Here is a 16,028-nt window from a genome sequence, read left to right on the forward strand (position 1 = left end):
AGGCATTAGAGACCCCTGCTTGCTTATGAATGACTTATGGCTCTGTGAAAAAATAGACCCCATCCCTGCCTACTATATATTTTCTTTCTGAGGGGTACTAGTTAGAACTATGATCCTCATCAGCATTTAATTATATCTTCCTTGTTCGTGACCTATCTACATATATAAAAATAGAAAATAGAGTGCCTATATTCATTGTGCAAGAAACTATTTAAAAGGCGGATAGTAAAAATTCAGAGTACAGATTCATTTTCATTTTTGTTTACTAACACACTGTTTTTACAGGCTTATTCAAAACTAGCAATGATTATTTCAGGGCCATTTTAACCAAATTGACACATGTTGCTTTTCTTTTCTTCAAAAGGGAAATCGTTGTTTTCATAAAAATAAAAACTATAATGCTGAAAACTGGAATATGTTTTTCAAAACCTTTTCACAGGGAATAGAACGACAGCAGGAAGAAATTAAATTGCCAATGTTTAACCAGATCGTTAAATTAGCAATAAATTTCCAAATGAATGCTTTCAGTAGGATTTAAGCAGGAGTTGCTGAATTAGGGAAACAAAGGATGGGAAAACAATTTGTTCCTAAATGTCAAGGAATTCTGAATGATAACCATTTCTTACAATTGTATTCTCCTGCAAAGGAGGAGGAGGAGGAGGAGGAGGAGGAGAAGGGAGTAGTATTCTCTGAAGTGTCCTTTGGCATCCTTATGATGGATCTACAGTATACGGTATATGTCAAAACTCCCAGCAAATATAACATTTGGGAATTTCACCTGTGAATATCTAAGTATCAGATGAAATGTCCTTCAGAATATGCTTACATGTTAAGTGTCAGGTGTTATAGAAAAGTATTATATTAGTTAAATTTATTATGGGAAATTGAGTTTTTAGTGGTCAAGCCCATGCTTTTCTTTTAGATGGTTATATTCAAACTTCTTATTTGAAAGCAAGAGGAAAAGCTCCTGGACAGTTTATGATGAGGGAGAGAAAGGATCAAGATTTCCAATTGCTGGCAAACACAGAGCAAGGAAGTTGCTAATCAAGGCTTTGAAACACTTTCCCTCTCTATTTGCCTCAAGCCAACCCTCATCGTTGTTTCGGATTTTTGGGGGGTTCATTAAGATGCACATCTTAACGTTATTTAAACAGAATGGCATCCTATGTACTGTGTTACACACCATTTAGTTTTAAAATCTATTTCATCACTCATTTTTCAGCTATATCTTCTATTTCTGAATAGATGCAAATAAGCTAAGCTTTCATTTAAAAAAGGGAGCAAAATTACTTTCTAAGATGGGTAAGTGGCTGGTACGCAAACTGACCATTGGTGGTAAATAATTGAGACAAACTTTAGCAGGAGTGACGTATGAGTCAGAATCCTAAAGTGTGGACATGGTTGGGTCTACCCCCACTCATTAGGGAATAACCATCACCCCCTTGAACTAAGATGATTTAGTTTTGAATCAATATGATATCACTGCATGGTTAGCCTTGCAAACTATTCACTCCTCCATTCTCCAGAAATACAAAATCTTAAGACATATTTCTGCATGGAAGACTTTTCAAGGCAATGGAGATCAGTCATGTTCACACAGTCACTGATCCACCTTTATATGTCTTCTTTTTAGCTGCTTTGCTCTCTATGTATTTGTGAGTCTCCTATTTCTGTATCAGCTCAGCCAAGACAGACAAATCCACTGATACTAGCATGCTTAAGCATGACTCAAGTCTTTCTAGATTTAGGCCATAAAAGGCGAGTGCTTAGCCTGAGACTCAATGAATGAATTCACTTGCTCAACAAGAAAGTTTACCAAAACTTGCCTCAATGTAATCTATGGTCTAAAATGGGATCATCAGCACTGGATTGGGTGCATTCCAGATGAGCTAGCTGGCACACGTTTAGGTGATTTGCAGAATCTGTAACTTCTTTAGGTCTAAAGAATAGATCATGCAAGTATATTTAACTTATTCACTATATTTTGGTGACCTAAATGGTTAAAGCAGGAGATTCTGTGGATGAGCAACAATTAAGAAAATTACAAATGACTCAGCAAACATTATAATCTGTTTATGGAACTCCAGGAATCAAGGCTTCCAATTAGCTTTCCAATAAGGAAAAAATATTTTGCAGATTTTGCAATAATTTAACCCAGTTACTAAATAGTAACTTAGCTGAATTTATTCTTATAAGAATATTAAAGGTGATAAATGTTAGGCCATTATGTATTGCAGTACATTTGCTCATTTATAAATAAAGGAGGGGGGGGAGAAGGAGATACCAGCTAGCTATCGCCTCACACATTTTCAGAGCCAGTTATTTGAATGGGAGAGTTGAGATATAAATATTTTGGGTCTGGACAACCTATTCTGGACAAAAGATGCCTATTCTTCTCCTGATTCATTTTATAACAATGTTCATCTTATAACTGTTATTATTATTATTTTTATAACAGTGCAATATCAATTTTTCTCATTTTTCTTTCTAATAATAATAAACAAACTTTCCCTTTCAAAAGTAAACCACAACTGCTTTAATGGAAGAGGAATAAGGCTGGAATGCTGTTTTGAGTTCTGTGACATTGTGCCTTTAAACAACTATCTCAGAACTGCCCTATCAAAGCATTCTCATAAGTCATATGAAAAAAGAATGCAAATGGTTGCTTATCACTCTTATTAATACTAGAATAAAACAGGGGGGAAAACCCTTTTAAATGAATGATCTTCACTGATGTAATCCATTCCTTTGGTTACAGGGAGCAAAAAAATAATAATAAAATTCTTAGCATCCCTTGTGAAATACCATCTTCTAAAAAAGTAAATTTTCCATGAATGAGTAGATCATCAGCTTATAATGCAAACAATTAAGAGAGACATGAAAGATACACATGGTAAGGGCACAGCTGCAAATTACCAACTACTACTTCCCACAACTTTTCCACACTTTAGTTTTGCTTCAAATATTTGTTGTGGGAGCAGAAAGCAAAGGAAGGTTTACTGTGGAACAGAATTCTTACCCTCGCAACCCCAAATAACATTGTCTACATTTTAATTTAATGCCCATGTACCCTATAAGTCCTATAATTTACTATTATATTTTTATGTTCTACTTAATATAATATTTTGTTATTCTTGTAGTGTATAACAATGTCAGAACATCAATAACTTAAATGACACAGCTACAAACTTTTTTTTCAATTTTTCAGAGTTATGATTAAGCCCTAGAGAGCTTCTGAATCCCATAGCCCCCACCCCCAAATACAGTTCACATAGAATCATATAGAATGTAGCAGTTTTCTGGACATCATGGAACATTGAAAGCCCTTTATGTCTAACAGGGTTATTACATTGAGTCCTGAATGATAGACAGCACAGTTGAAGCTAAATCAAATTACTATGTACCGTATTACTATGTCTGAGTATAATCTCTGAGTCTGAAGTTAAAGTAAGAAAGTGGACAACATTTTCCATTAGAAAAAAAAAGTGATTCTGCCTGGCCCCATTAATTTTATTTTGGACAAGTCATGTAAGGATTATATATGTAGTTACATGTACGTTTGATTCCCTACGTAAAATAGCAGCTTTTCATTCTTTCTCTAGTTCTTCTAATTGTTAAAAAGAACCGAACAGAAATGAGAAAACATTATGCTAATACACTTGCAACATTAAATTTACATACTTTTTTCTTTGAAGTATTAGGAATGTTATATATTTTATTTGGCTTTGTAAGGACTGAAATCTTACAGATAATACAATCTACTTTTTCTTTGTAGAAAATATGGCTCTTTTCAGCTATTTCTCTGAGGTTCAGAGTGGCATCTTTTTATCTGCAGCTGACTGAAGAACCAGATGTCTTTTTTTAAGCAATCAAGGATGCTACAGTATAGCTTTCCTATGGATTTTTTTTTTAAAAAGTGAGCATGAAGTTTTTTCTATACATTAATTTGTTGCAGCACAACCAGTCCATTCAGGATTTGCCCTCGTCAAAGCTTGCAGTATGATTCCATGGTCTGCCTTCTAGAGTAGTATCTCTAAGTGGCCACAGGAGGGCACTTTAAACATCTTTGCATTGCTTGTGAAGCAAATACAGAAGCACAGTGTTAGCTAAAGTCATTTACAGTCTGTAAAATACTATTTAAAGTTGCAGATATCTATTCTTTGAAGTTCATAAAAATATAAAATATGTACCATACCACAGTATTTGTTTCCTGATCTCTCTAACACTAATATATCTCCAAAGCTAATTTTTGCTTGTCATTGTACCTTTCATTCCAATTGCACTTAATGATGTATCTTCGGGCTCTATCATCTTTAGGATAGCTTCTATTTTCTTCTCCCTATGATGGTTCCACCTCAGTTTTGGAGCCTTAGACTTGTTTGGTAGGAGAAGCAATTTGCATACACCAATGAAAATTGTACCTCTGTTTATGATCTATGATAAAGAAATTACAAGTTCTCTTAACAACGACTTGTGGTTATGAGCTGTGAGCCGTCATTGGAATCAACAGGAAGAAAGAGAAGACATTGGAAGCAGGAAACGTCGTTCCAAAAACCAGCCTTACTGTAACATTTGCATTCCCTTATTTTGAACAATTCTGGGTAATAGAAATAACTGTGGATAAAGTGATTCAGATGACAATATATCAACTAAATGAAGAGTGAACAATATCCTCTGTATCTCAAATAGCATCACAGCACAGTAGCTGGAAAGATCTCTGCAAATTGGCTTACTGGGAAGGGCCATTTCCTATCCCTTTCCCCCCCCCCTCCTCCTGCTTTCTATTATCAATAGTTCCAGTAACTAATTGACTCAATATTACAATTATTCTTGGCCACATTTTAGACTCAAAATACGCTTGAACCAATGCCTTCTAACACATTTTTTGAAGAAAGCTTTCAATCTTTAGATTATTCTAATTCTAAATCTTTAACTTGACATACCAGAGCCTCTGACAACATAATACAGAACATATATGAACCCAGGCACCCATGCTCTCTTGTGCACCCATGGTTACCATTTTTTTTCGTCATGTAGTGCTTCAGTGGAATCTAAAAGGCTGCCCTAATAAGAGCTTTGATATGAACCTTTTTTTAAAAATAATTTGGCTTCCTAGAGTGCAACCTTTTCAAGAAGGAGCTTTCCCCCCACTTTTACAGAAATACTGGCAAATACTGGAAGGATCCCTTAACTCAATTGGAGAGCAAATACTTTGCCTGCAGAAATGTCCAAAGTTTAATCCTTGGGATTCTTGGGTGTATTGTATGTATATAAAATAAACCAGGATCTTTACTTGCAGGGCATTTCCCAAGATTAGTGGAACTGCTGCCAGTCAGAATAGAGAAGAAGGAGCTCAAAAGAACCATGCTCTGACAGTGTAAGGCAGATTTGTAATATTTCACAGGATACAGACTATTTGTTTCCTCTTCTTAAATTCCGTTCAAGTTTTAGATCTTTAAAAACAAAAGTTAGAAAGAATATAATAAATTTCATTTAAAATAAAGGTTATCTATATGATCGGGGAAACCATATTCTTAATATTTTATTTCGCAAAATTCTGATCTTTTTCTCCTTTTGTTTTCTAAATGCAAGTTTGCTTCTTTTAAGAGATGCAAGAAAGAAGATGTCTTACAGCAGCCTGCTAAGATATAAAGATCATTCCTTGAGTCCTTACCGTAACATGATCATAAATTTATCGGTTTGAACAAACCTATCTGTCCACAGCTGCTGAGTTTTACTTGCACCACATATAAATGGTTTTTGTTGTGCCATTTTGTTTTGCTTTGTGTTTCTGGTTTGGTCGACGAGCTGAGTGGGGGCTTAGCGGTATTCCTAGCATTACTCAGCCTTCCTTGCTTTCCTTGTTTTGCCAATGTATGCGTCAAAGAAGAAATGACAGAAGAGCACAAAGTAGCTGAGGTACATGAGGGAACACCAAACGACGTTGTAAACATGTGAGTGGCATTGGCCTTGTTGCATCCAGGCGAAGACCAGGTAGTTGACTATGCAGCCCACAAACATCTGTGTAATCTGTGACAAGGTGATAAACATGGCAAATTTGCGTGACACTCTGAAGCCCGCAGCCCGCAAGGCATAATATGTGTACATGACTGCATGTACTCCATAGTTCATGGTCATAAACCAGCCACCACCGGCCACCATGTCCTTGTAAGAGTACCAAGAATAAAGTAGTACTGTAATATGGTGATACCAATGGAGGAAGATGAGCTTCTGTTTCCTAAGAATAATAAATATTGTATCTCCTGCAGAGAAAAAAGAAAGAGGGAATAGAATAAATATGTATATTGTACAACATGGTTTTAGGAAAAAAGAAGACACTAAAAGAACCCTTTGAATTACTCTGAAACATTACATCAGTTTAAAAATGTACGTCAAAGAAATAAGGATTTTCTATAAAAATATTTTGAATGCAATATCATATTAAAATTGATTTTAGCATCTTTAATTGTGACCATTTGTATTTGTTTGTATAATGACATCATAATAAAAATCTCTGCAAGGCCCTAACTTTAGATTCAATTTTTACTTCTTAATAAGGAAAGATACACAAGAAATAATTAAGAATCTCCCTAAATGATTAAATATCAATTAAATACATCTTTATGATAATCTTACACTTCTAGAATAGATAATAATTATGCCTGTAATTAGCATAAACAAAAGAACATATAGCAATGAAGAAAATAGTTGTGTTCTAAATTACAATATGCTTTCTGAGATCATGTTAATGTGCTTCAACCCGGATTAACCTTTTTTATTCTCTTCAGATATTTAGAACCAAAAATAATTTTTTAATAGAAAACAAATACCCAAAACAGTAAGGGAAAAATAATTTTAGTTACAAGACATTAGTGTATGTGTTAAGGCAGTATTAATATGAATTGTGAGGAAACTTTAAATCTATGACACAGTTGATTCAGCTCTCTCTTTGGATTAAACACCTCATATTTCCAGCTGAATTGTGAAGACAATGCAAGGGGAAAAATATTCTACCCTAGAAAGATTAAAAATTGCTAAGATCTACACAAATCTGTTTTTCACATTTTAAGTTGTAACACAGACCTGATTTTAGTGTGAAGGATATTTTAAAGGTGGTGAAAAATATAGTTCAGTGAATTGCAATGATTTAGTTCTTAGTGTGCAATACTGCTTCAGAGGGTACCTGCTGGAATTTTTAATCATAGTTGACTGTATCATAAACAGTACATACACTACCTCTCTTTTCTCCCAAAGCTCAATTCTGCAATCTAAATTCAATATAATTTTTTTAAAAAGGTCATATTTTTCAGGCTCTTAAGATGCAAATATATGTGTGTGTGTGTGTGTGTGTGTGTGTGTCTTTGGTTATTCGGGTTTTCTCCCGCGTAAAATTGGGAGTTTCTTGGTGACGTTTCGATGAAGTGTCATTCGTTATCTTCAGGCTTGTTTGCTCGGCTTCGTGCTTCCAGGAGCAACAGCTGAGATCCCACATTGCTCCTGGAAGCACGAAGCCGAGCAAACATATATATATATATATATATATATATATATAATATATATATATATATATATATATATATATATATATATATATATGTGTGTGTGTGTGTGTGTGTGTGTGTGTGTGTGTGTGTGTGTGTGTGTGTGTGTGTTTTTTTATTTGTGCTGATAAATAAATAAAGGGAGACTAGTATAGATCTATTTCAAGCTATTTAGCTCTCATCAGCTAGCCATACCCTTACTGGGATTTGAACCTGGGCTATATTGCATACTAGGCATACTAGGCAGAGATCATGCTAGTATGCAATATAGCCCAGGTTCAAATCCCAGTAAGGGTATGGCTAGCTGATGAGAGCTAAATAGCTTGAAATAGATCTATACTAGTCTCCCTTTATTTATTTATCAGCACAAATAAAAAAACACAAATATAACAAAGGCAACAGTAAAAATATTGGGTTTCTGTCGTGATGGACTCTTGTGACGAGCCGATTGACAGATGATGGAAGCAGTTAGCTTCCTCCCATAATTGGGGCTTAAAAATCTAATATATTAGATTAGATATTAGGGGTTGTAAAAATCTAATATATATATATGTATATGTATGTATATGTGTGTGTGTGTGTGTGTGTGTGTGTGTGTGTGTGTGTATACACACACACATATATATATATATACACACAGTTGCAAGAAAAAGTATGTGAACCCCTTGGGATTACGTGGAGTTTTGCATGAATTGGTCATAAAATGTGCTCTGAACTTCATCTAAGTCACAACAATAGAAAAACACAGTCTACTAAAAATAATACTACACAAACATTAGATGTTGCCATGGTTTAATTGCATATAAATGTAAACATTCACAGTGCAGGGAAGAAAAAGTATGTGAACCGTTGGACTTAATAACTGGTTGACCCTCCTTTGGCAGCAATAACCTCAACCAAATGTTTCCTGTAGTTGCAGATCAGACCTGCACAACAATCTGGAGTAATTTTGGACCACTCCTCTTCACAAAACTGTTTCAGTGTAGCAATATTCTTGGGATGTCTCGTGTGAATTGCTCTCTTAAGGTCATGCCATAGCATTTCAACCAGGTTGAGGTCAGGACTCTGACTGGGCCATTCCAGAGGGCGTATTCTGTGCTGCTGAAGCCATTTTTGTGTTGACTTACTTGTATACTTTGGGTCATTGTCCTGTTGCATCACCCCTCCCCTGCGGAGCTTCAGTTGGCAGACAGATGGTCGTACGTTTTCCTGCAAAATGTCTTGATAAACTCTGGAATTCATTTACCCATCAACGACAACAATCCGTCCAGGCCCTGAGGCAGCAAAGCAGCCCCAAACCATGATGCTCCCTCTGCCATGTTTTACAGTGGGGATGTCCCTTTTTTTCTCCACACATCGTGTTGTGTGTTTTTCCTGAACAACTCAATTTTGGTTTCATCTGTCCACAGTATATTTTGCCAGTAGTGCTGTGGAACATCCAGGTGCTCTTTTGCAAACTTCAAACGTACTGTAATATTTTTTTTGGACAGCAATGGCTTCCTCCGTGGTGTCCTCCCATGTATTCCATTCTTGTTTAATGTTTTCCTTATTGTAGATGTGTCAACAAAAACGTTACCATGTGCCAGAGATTTCTGTAGGTCTTTAGCTGACACTCTAGGATTCTTCTTTACCTCATGAACCATTCTGCGCTGTGCTCTTGCAGCCATTTTTACAGGACGACCACACCTAGAGAGAGTAGCAACAGTGCTAAACTTTCTCCATTTGTAGACAGTCTGTATTATAGTGGACGCATGAACATTAAGGCTTTTGGAGATACTTTTGTAACCCTTTCCAGCTTCATGCAAGTCAACAATTCTTGATCGTAGGTATTCTGAGAGCTCTTTTCTGTGAGGCATGGTTCACATTAGACAGTACTTCTTGAAACCAGTAAACCCAAAATAGGTGTGTGTTTTTAAAGGGCAGAACAGCTGTCAGCAACACTTCCAATATCATCACAGTGATTGGAGTCAAGGTTGGCACACTCCTGGCTCCAATTAGCTCTTGGAGAAGTCATTAGGATAGGGGCTCACATACTTTTTCCTCCCTGCACTGTGAATGTTTACATGTTATGTGCAATTAAACCATAGCAACATCTAATGTTTGTGTAGTATTATTTTCAGCAGACTGTGTTTTTCTATTGTTGTGACTTAGATGAAGTTCAGAGCACATTTTATGACCAATTCATGCAAAACTCCACGTAATCCCAAGGGGTTCACATACTTTTTCTTGCAACTGTATATATATATATACACAACAGATTCAAAAGATCCAGAAAACTGGCTCAAGATCTACGGTAACATTTTTAGAGAAAAACCAAAAAGTTTGTTTAACTCCTAGATATGACTTTCAATATTTCATTGCATTTTGGTTTGTGGCAACAAGCAAAATAAACTGTAAGCTAAGCAGCAAAATCAAGATTTCTTTCCAGGGACTGAGTAGGTGTGATTTTTTTTCATTCTTCTTCTCCTAGTGATGGCTAACCTTTTCGGTACTGAGTGCCGAAACGAGAGTGCATGTCTGCACGCCTGTGTTGGAGCACTGGAACCTGGAAGAGAGCGGCACATGGTTGCCAGCTGCTCCTCCAGTTCCATCGCGCACATGAGCGCCAGACAGCTGGTCTTCTGGATGGCACGCATGCCCACAGAGAGGGTTCTGTGTGCCATATCTGGCACATGTGCCTTAGGTTCGCCATCACGGTTCTAATCTATAAAATTTTAACCAATTAATGAACTGACCCTTCCACCTGGAACTTTTCACAGCACTAAGACATTATGAATTGTGGCTGCATTAATCAATCTCTGGGCTAGTGCAGAATTTATTGTATGGAGAAAGTGCTACTTTCTAGTGCAGAGGGAGAGCTGGAGAGTAGAATAAAGAAAAGAATTCAGAAATTTTATAATTCAAATCTAAACTGAATGGATTAACAATTTCCTCAAATTGTTTGATATGCTCTTCATTTTACAATTTGAAAGTGATTTTCAAACTTACAAATATGAAAGTCAAAGGGATGCAGAGCAATATTTTAAAACCACTTAAAACACCAAGGTAAATCCTTTGCAACTTTGCTTTTTTGCTTTCATTATGTCCCATAAAGTTTTTATTTAAAAAAAAGCCACTTACCTAATTCTGGTGCTTTACTTAGCACAAATGCATACGCCCAGAATTTGCTGACTGGTCCATTGTAAAAACTCTGATCACAAACAGATTGCTTCAGTCCTTTGGTCATCAATATATACACCATATAAGCACCCGTTCGAAGAGCACCAAATATACTTTGTGACCATAAAGAGAAAAACAAACAATAGTCATTAACTGCAAGAAGCAATGGAGGCAAAATTTACAGACACTATTAATGTGCAGAGTTGGTCATGTTTTTTTCTTTAAATTTTTTTTCACTATATGAAAGAATGAAGGACAAACAGAACACTTAAACATTATCTATATAAAAGCAACCCTAACTGAATCACTAATTGAGGAAGCAAGCAAGAACAAAGGAAAACATCTACTTATGAACTGTTATTTTTTTTCCAGTGGTATTATACAAATGTTAGTTCTATGTTAGTTCTACGAGACAACCAATTTGTCTGAATATTTTGGATTCACAATTATAGCCTTCCCTGTATATACCAAATACAGTATATCCAGGCTAATACAGATGACTTCTAGTTGGCAGCAAAGTGATATTGAAAACCTGTAGTGGCTGTCCTGATTTTTGCAGTCCACATATGGCACCCTCTCTGAGTCTCCAAGGACAATGATGAATTAAAGAAAATCCCCAGCCAAAACGTGGGGAAGGGGGATTCAAAGTTGTTGAGGAAATTTAGAAACTTAGACCTAAATATATATACCCATAAATCATCAACAATAGTTTTTAAATCTAGTCAGGATTAGGTTTTTGTGTAGTAAAGTCCAGTGGTGGGATTCAAAATATTTTACTAACAGTTCTGTGGGCGTGGCTTTGTGGGTGTGGCATGGCTTTGTGGGCGTGGCAGGGGAAGGTTACTGTAAAATCCCCATTTCCTCCCGATCAGCTGGGACTTGGGAGGCAGAGAATAGACAGGGGCGGGGCCAATCAGAGGTGGTATTAACTGGTTCTCCAAACTACTCAAAATTTCTGCTCCCGGTTCTCCAGAACTGGTCAGAACCTGCTGAATACCACGTCTGGTGAAGTCAGGTGCAAAGAATCAGGAACATTTGTAAGGTTGCAGCATAGAAGATTTATTCAAGTCTAAGAATCCAGTCAAGTACTAAACTGGTACCAGATAAGGGTCAAAGCAATTCAGGAAGGGTTGGATGAGAATGCAACAACTCTAAACTGATGAGGCCTTTAACTCTCCCGCCATAGCTCTGGCTACTCTTTTCCCACAAGAAAGGCCTCACCAACTTGTTATTATATTTATATAAGAGTCAGCACCCTGATTAGACAACCGTAAACAAAAGAGAGAATTCTTATCAATGGCAGACTAGTAACAATATTCCAAGCAATTTTACTGCATACATAGTGAAAGAGCAAAGGAAATGCAGCACACATACCATTTCTGTAAAATTTCAATGCAATCTCTGTAATGAATCCAGCATTATAAATGAAACTGTCTCTTAATTTTATTATTGCAATAAGAAAAAAGAATCAATAACTTTACACTCCCCTTTCTCTCTTTTTTAATAAGAACTATCCATCATCCAAGGCTATTCCAGTGGTAACCTGAGCTGCAACATTGGAAAACCCAGACAATTCGTTTCATCCAAGATTGCAAGGCATGGTGAGTAACTTGCAGAAAATTTACAATTTGGTAGTCATTAATTAAATTTCAAAATTTCATAGCGCATATGTGGTTTTGCATGAATTCTTTGGAGACTACATTGCATATACGTAAGCATATTTTAAATAAGTCAATCATTCAAATTTATATTGCTCATGAACCTACACAGCAGGGGTGAGTTCCGGCAGTCGCTACTGCTGGTTCGCTCATGGCCGCACCATTGTATAAAGCTACAATTAATTTTAAAATGAATAATCTAAATGCTATAAATAGATAGGATAGGTAAGTATAAAAGGAACATAAGTAATATTAGAATTTATAAAACAATACAAGAATGTAAAGCTCTGCTAAATTATATTAAATCTAATACTTGCTGAACCGTTTCTTGGTTTTGATGGGATTATAGTCCAACCAATGAAAATAAGGAAATAGCAAAATAAAACATTATAATAGTATGTGTATAGTTAAAAGCAGAAGAGAAAAAAGAGGAGGGGGAGAAGGAATGGGGGATAAAAGGGAAACTATACTGAATTATAGGAGTCTACTTAAGTTTCAGCATTGTATCACTTGGAGGTTGTGTTTATGATTAATTATATCCCTGACACAGAACCAAGTGTTATCGGAAATCCAGATTAACGAGTCAATTAGCAAGAAACTAAGGTAATCAGCTTCTGGACTCTAATTATTATGTTATACATGGGGAAACATACATATCTCATAGATATATATAGTTCTAGGCTGCATTAACAGAGGGATAGAATCAAGATCACGTGAAGTGTTAATACCACTTTATAATGCTTTGATAAGGCCACATTTGGAAAACTGCATCCAATTTTGGTTGTCACGATGTAAAAAAGATATTGAGACTCTAGAAAGAGTACAGAGAAGAACAACCCAAGTTGATTAAGAGTCTGGAGGCTAAAACATAAAGAACGGTTGCTATGATTTTGGTATGTCTAGTTTAATGAAAAGAAGGACTAGGGGTGACATGATAGCAGTGTTCCGATATTTCAGGGGCTGCCACAAAGAAGAGATGGTCAACATATTCTCCAAAGTACCTGAGGGCAGGACAAGAAGCAATGGGTGGAAACTAATCAAGGAGAGAAGCAACTTAGAACTAAGGAGAAATTTCCTGACAGTTAGAACAATTAATCAATGGAACAACTTGCCTCCAAAAGTTGTGAATGGTCCAACACTGAAAGTTTTTAAGAAGAAATTGAACAACTATAGTATAGGGTTTCTGCCTGAGCAGGGGTTGGACTAGAACAGCATTTTTCAACCTTGGCAACTTAAGTCCTGTGAACTTCAACTCACAGGAATTAAAATCGCCAAGGTTGAGAAACACTGGACTAGAATATCTCCAAGGTGCTTTTGAACTCTGCTATTCTGTTATATGCTCTATTTTTTCATTTGAATTTAATATAAATGTTTAAATGGATCACATCTCTTCCATGCGGTAAAAAACTTATCTTCATATGATCATACCTTTTGTGGGACCAAAAATGTTTGAGAAATAATATAAACGTATATTAATAAAATTTCTATTCCATTAGCAAAAGCTTAAAAGAGAAAATAAAATGTATCTACAATATTTTTTTATAAAACACTGCATTGTGGGTATAAAAGCATCATCATGTCCACTGTCCCTATATCCAACTTGCTCTCCTGATATTCAGTTAATATTTAGTTTACTCAGATGCTGTGTACCTATAGAAAACAGATCTACCTTTGCACATAGAAATATAAGTAGCCCTGGTGAGATAGCGTTTTTTATTATCAAACACCAGACTACCTAGCACCATACTCTCAAATATGACTCAGCCTCAGTTATACATGCCATGATAATCTTCACCTTAGAATGTAGAAGATGTGAAATGTGAATTGTTTTATAAGTTGAAAATTTCACAACCTTGTTGGTTTCCTGTTTTTTACGAGGACAATTTAAAATCTGGACAGCTTATTTAAAATCTGAAGCAGCTGCACGTGATATGTGACAACATGAATATAGGGTATTTTAGCAGTACTTATAAAGCTTTATAGATATTAAAACATGAAAACTGAAAGGACCTCATTTTTTAAATTTACCTGCTAATATAACCAAGGAAGAAACAAAAAGACCGGAGCATGTACTCTCCAGCAACCTACATCCAGATAAGCAGGGATTAACACCAGACAAACAATCAGACAGAACATAATGCCCTAATCAAAGAACTACCAAGGAGAAAACGACCCACCAATACTTGTAGAACAAGCTACATGTAAACAGTGAGCAAATACCACTCCCACTAGTACTGATGATGTTACCCAATTGGGTAACAAAATATTTGCAAGCGAACTAACAAGGTCAGAGAATATCAAGGACTCCACAATAAGTGAAGAATTTGCTACAATCTAAATGCCCCAATTACATGGTACATTTAGGGTAAACTTGAAGCTTATATAATAATGGTTTCATATTTTACAAAGTGCTAAAAAGGACCCTATTTGTTTTTCAAGCTGAGCTATGTCCTGGATTTGATGGAAATGCTATTTTAAAAAAAGCAAATTAATAAATTTCTATTTAAGTAACTATGTTCTCAATAATGACATCTATAATCTATGGCAGGTGTCAGCAACCCGCGGCCCGAGAGCCTCACGCGGCTCTTTGACCCTTCTCCTGGGGCTCTCTGCTGTCCTGATCATGCAACCTGCTCTCCCCCCCGAGAAGGCGCAAGCCTCTCCACAGAGCTGCACGGCTAAAATGCCCTTAGCACTTTCTCTACACTGCCTGCGACTGGCTGCTTTTTGCGATTCCGCATCCTTTGCAGGCAGCTCAGCATCAGACGTGGTCACCGTGGTCACCTTCGTGTCGACTCAGGAAGGAGGGGAATGGGGAGGAGCAGCCACCGCAGCCAGATGCAAAGAGGAAGAGCTCTGGCTCTCTGCGCAGCACAGCCAGCTACTTGCCTCACTGCACAGTGGCGGCAGTGGGAGGAGGAGTCACCACCCCGGCCACCTCCATGATCCTGGCTTGAGGGTATCCTGCTTGTGCACACACGTGCGTGCAAGACATGAGAGAGAGACAAGGGGAGAAAAAGAGAGAAAAAGAGAAAGAAATGAGAAAATGATGGAGGGAGAGAATGAGAGAGGGAAATAAATAAGAGAGGGACAGAGAGGAAGAAAGAAAGATATGTGAGAGAGAAAGAGAGAGATGAGGAAAAGAGAGATGAAAGAAAGGGAGAAAGATATGAGAGAGATGAGAGAGAAAGGGAGATAGAGATGAGAGAGGGAGAAAGAGATCAGAGTGAGAGAGAGGGAGAAATAGAGAGGGAGAAATAGAGAGGTGAGATGGAGAAAGATGAAAGAGAGAAAGAGAGATGGAGGGAAAGGGAGGGAGAGATGAGAGAGGGAGGGAGAGAGAAAGAAAGAGAGAGGGTGGAAGAGAGGAGAAAGCTAGAGAAAAAGATATGAGAGGGAAAAAGAGAGAGGAAAAAAAGATAGAAAGAGAGAGGGACACACACACACAGAGATATCTGTTTCCCATAGAAAACACTGGGGGCTACAAAACCTGGATGGGCGTGGCTGGGGGGATCATGTGACTGGGTGGGAGTGAATGCCATTGAGTTGGCCATGCCCACTCAGGTTTTGGGACTCCTGGTATTTTGTTTTCTGTGGAAAATGAGTCCAAATGGCTCTTTGAGTATTTAAGGTTGCAGACTCCTGATCTATGGAGTAAAATGCATTCAGG

At 36.9% G+C, this 16,028-nt stretch overlaps 1 protein-coding gene across 3 annotated transcripts in view; it reads right to left on the minus strand.

The window, feature by feature from the left end:
- Positions 1–2,470: 2,470 nt before the first annotated feature.
- ELOVL6 (ELOVL fatty acid elongase 6) overlaps positions 2,471–16,028 on the minus strand; it is a 64,747-nt gene continuing 51,189 nt past the window's right edge. Inside the window, exons 3-5 of one of the 3 annotated variants that reach the window (XR_015697871.1) lie at positions 10,662–10,813; positions 5,193–6,263; positions 2,471–4,434 (exon numbers count right to left, since the gene is read on the minus strand). Coding sequence is in view for 1 of the 3 variants with exons in the window: in XM_014073903.2 (XP_013929378.1) it covers positions 5,839–6,263; positions 10,662–10,813 (577 nt within the window). In the remaining 2 variants the exon portion in view is untranslated. Of the gene's footprint in view, positions 6,264–10,661; positions 10,814–16,028 lie in introns of all 3 variants that reach the window. The other 2 variants (XR_015697872.1, XM_014073903.2) reach the window with 2 other exon arrangements.

The sequence above is a fragment of the Thamnophis sirtalis genome, unplaced genomic scaffold, assembly GCF_051295495.1.
Source record: "Thamnophis sirtalis isolate CommonGarterSnake01/CBP01778 unplaced genomic scaffold, rThaSir2_p1.2 scaffold_10, whole genome shotgun sequence".
Lineage (NCBI taxonomy): Eukaryota > Metazoa > Chordata > Lepidosauria > Squamata > Natricidae > Thamnophis > Thamnophis sirtalis.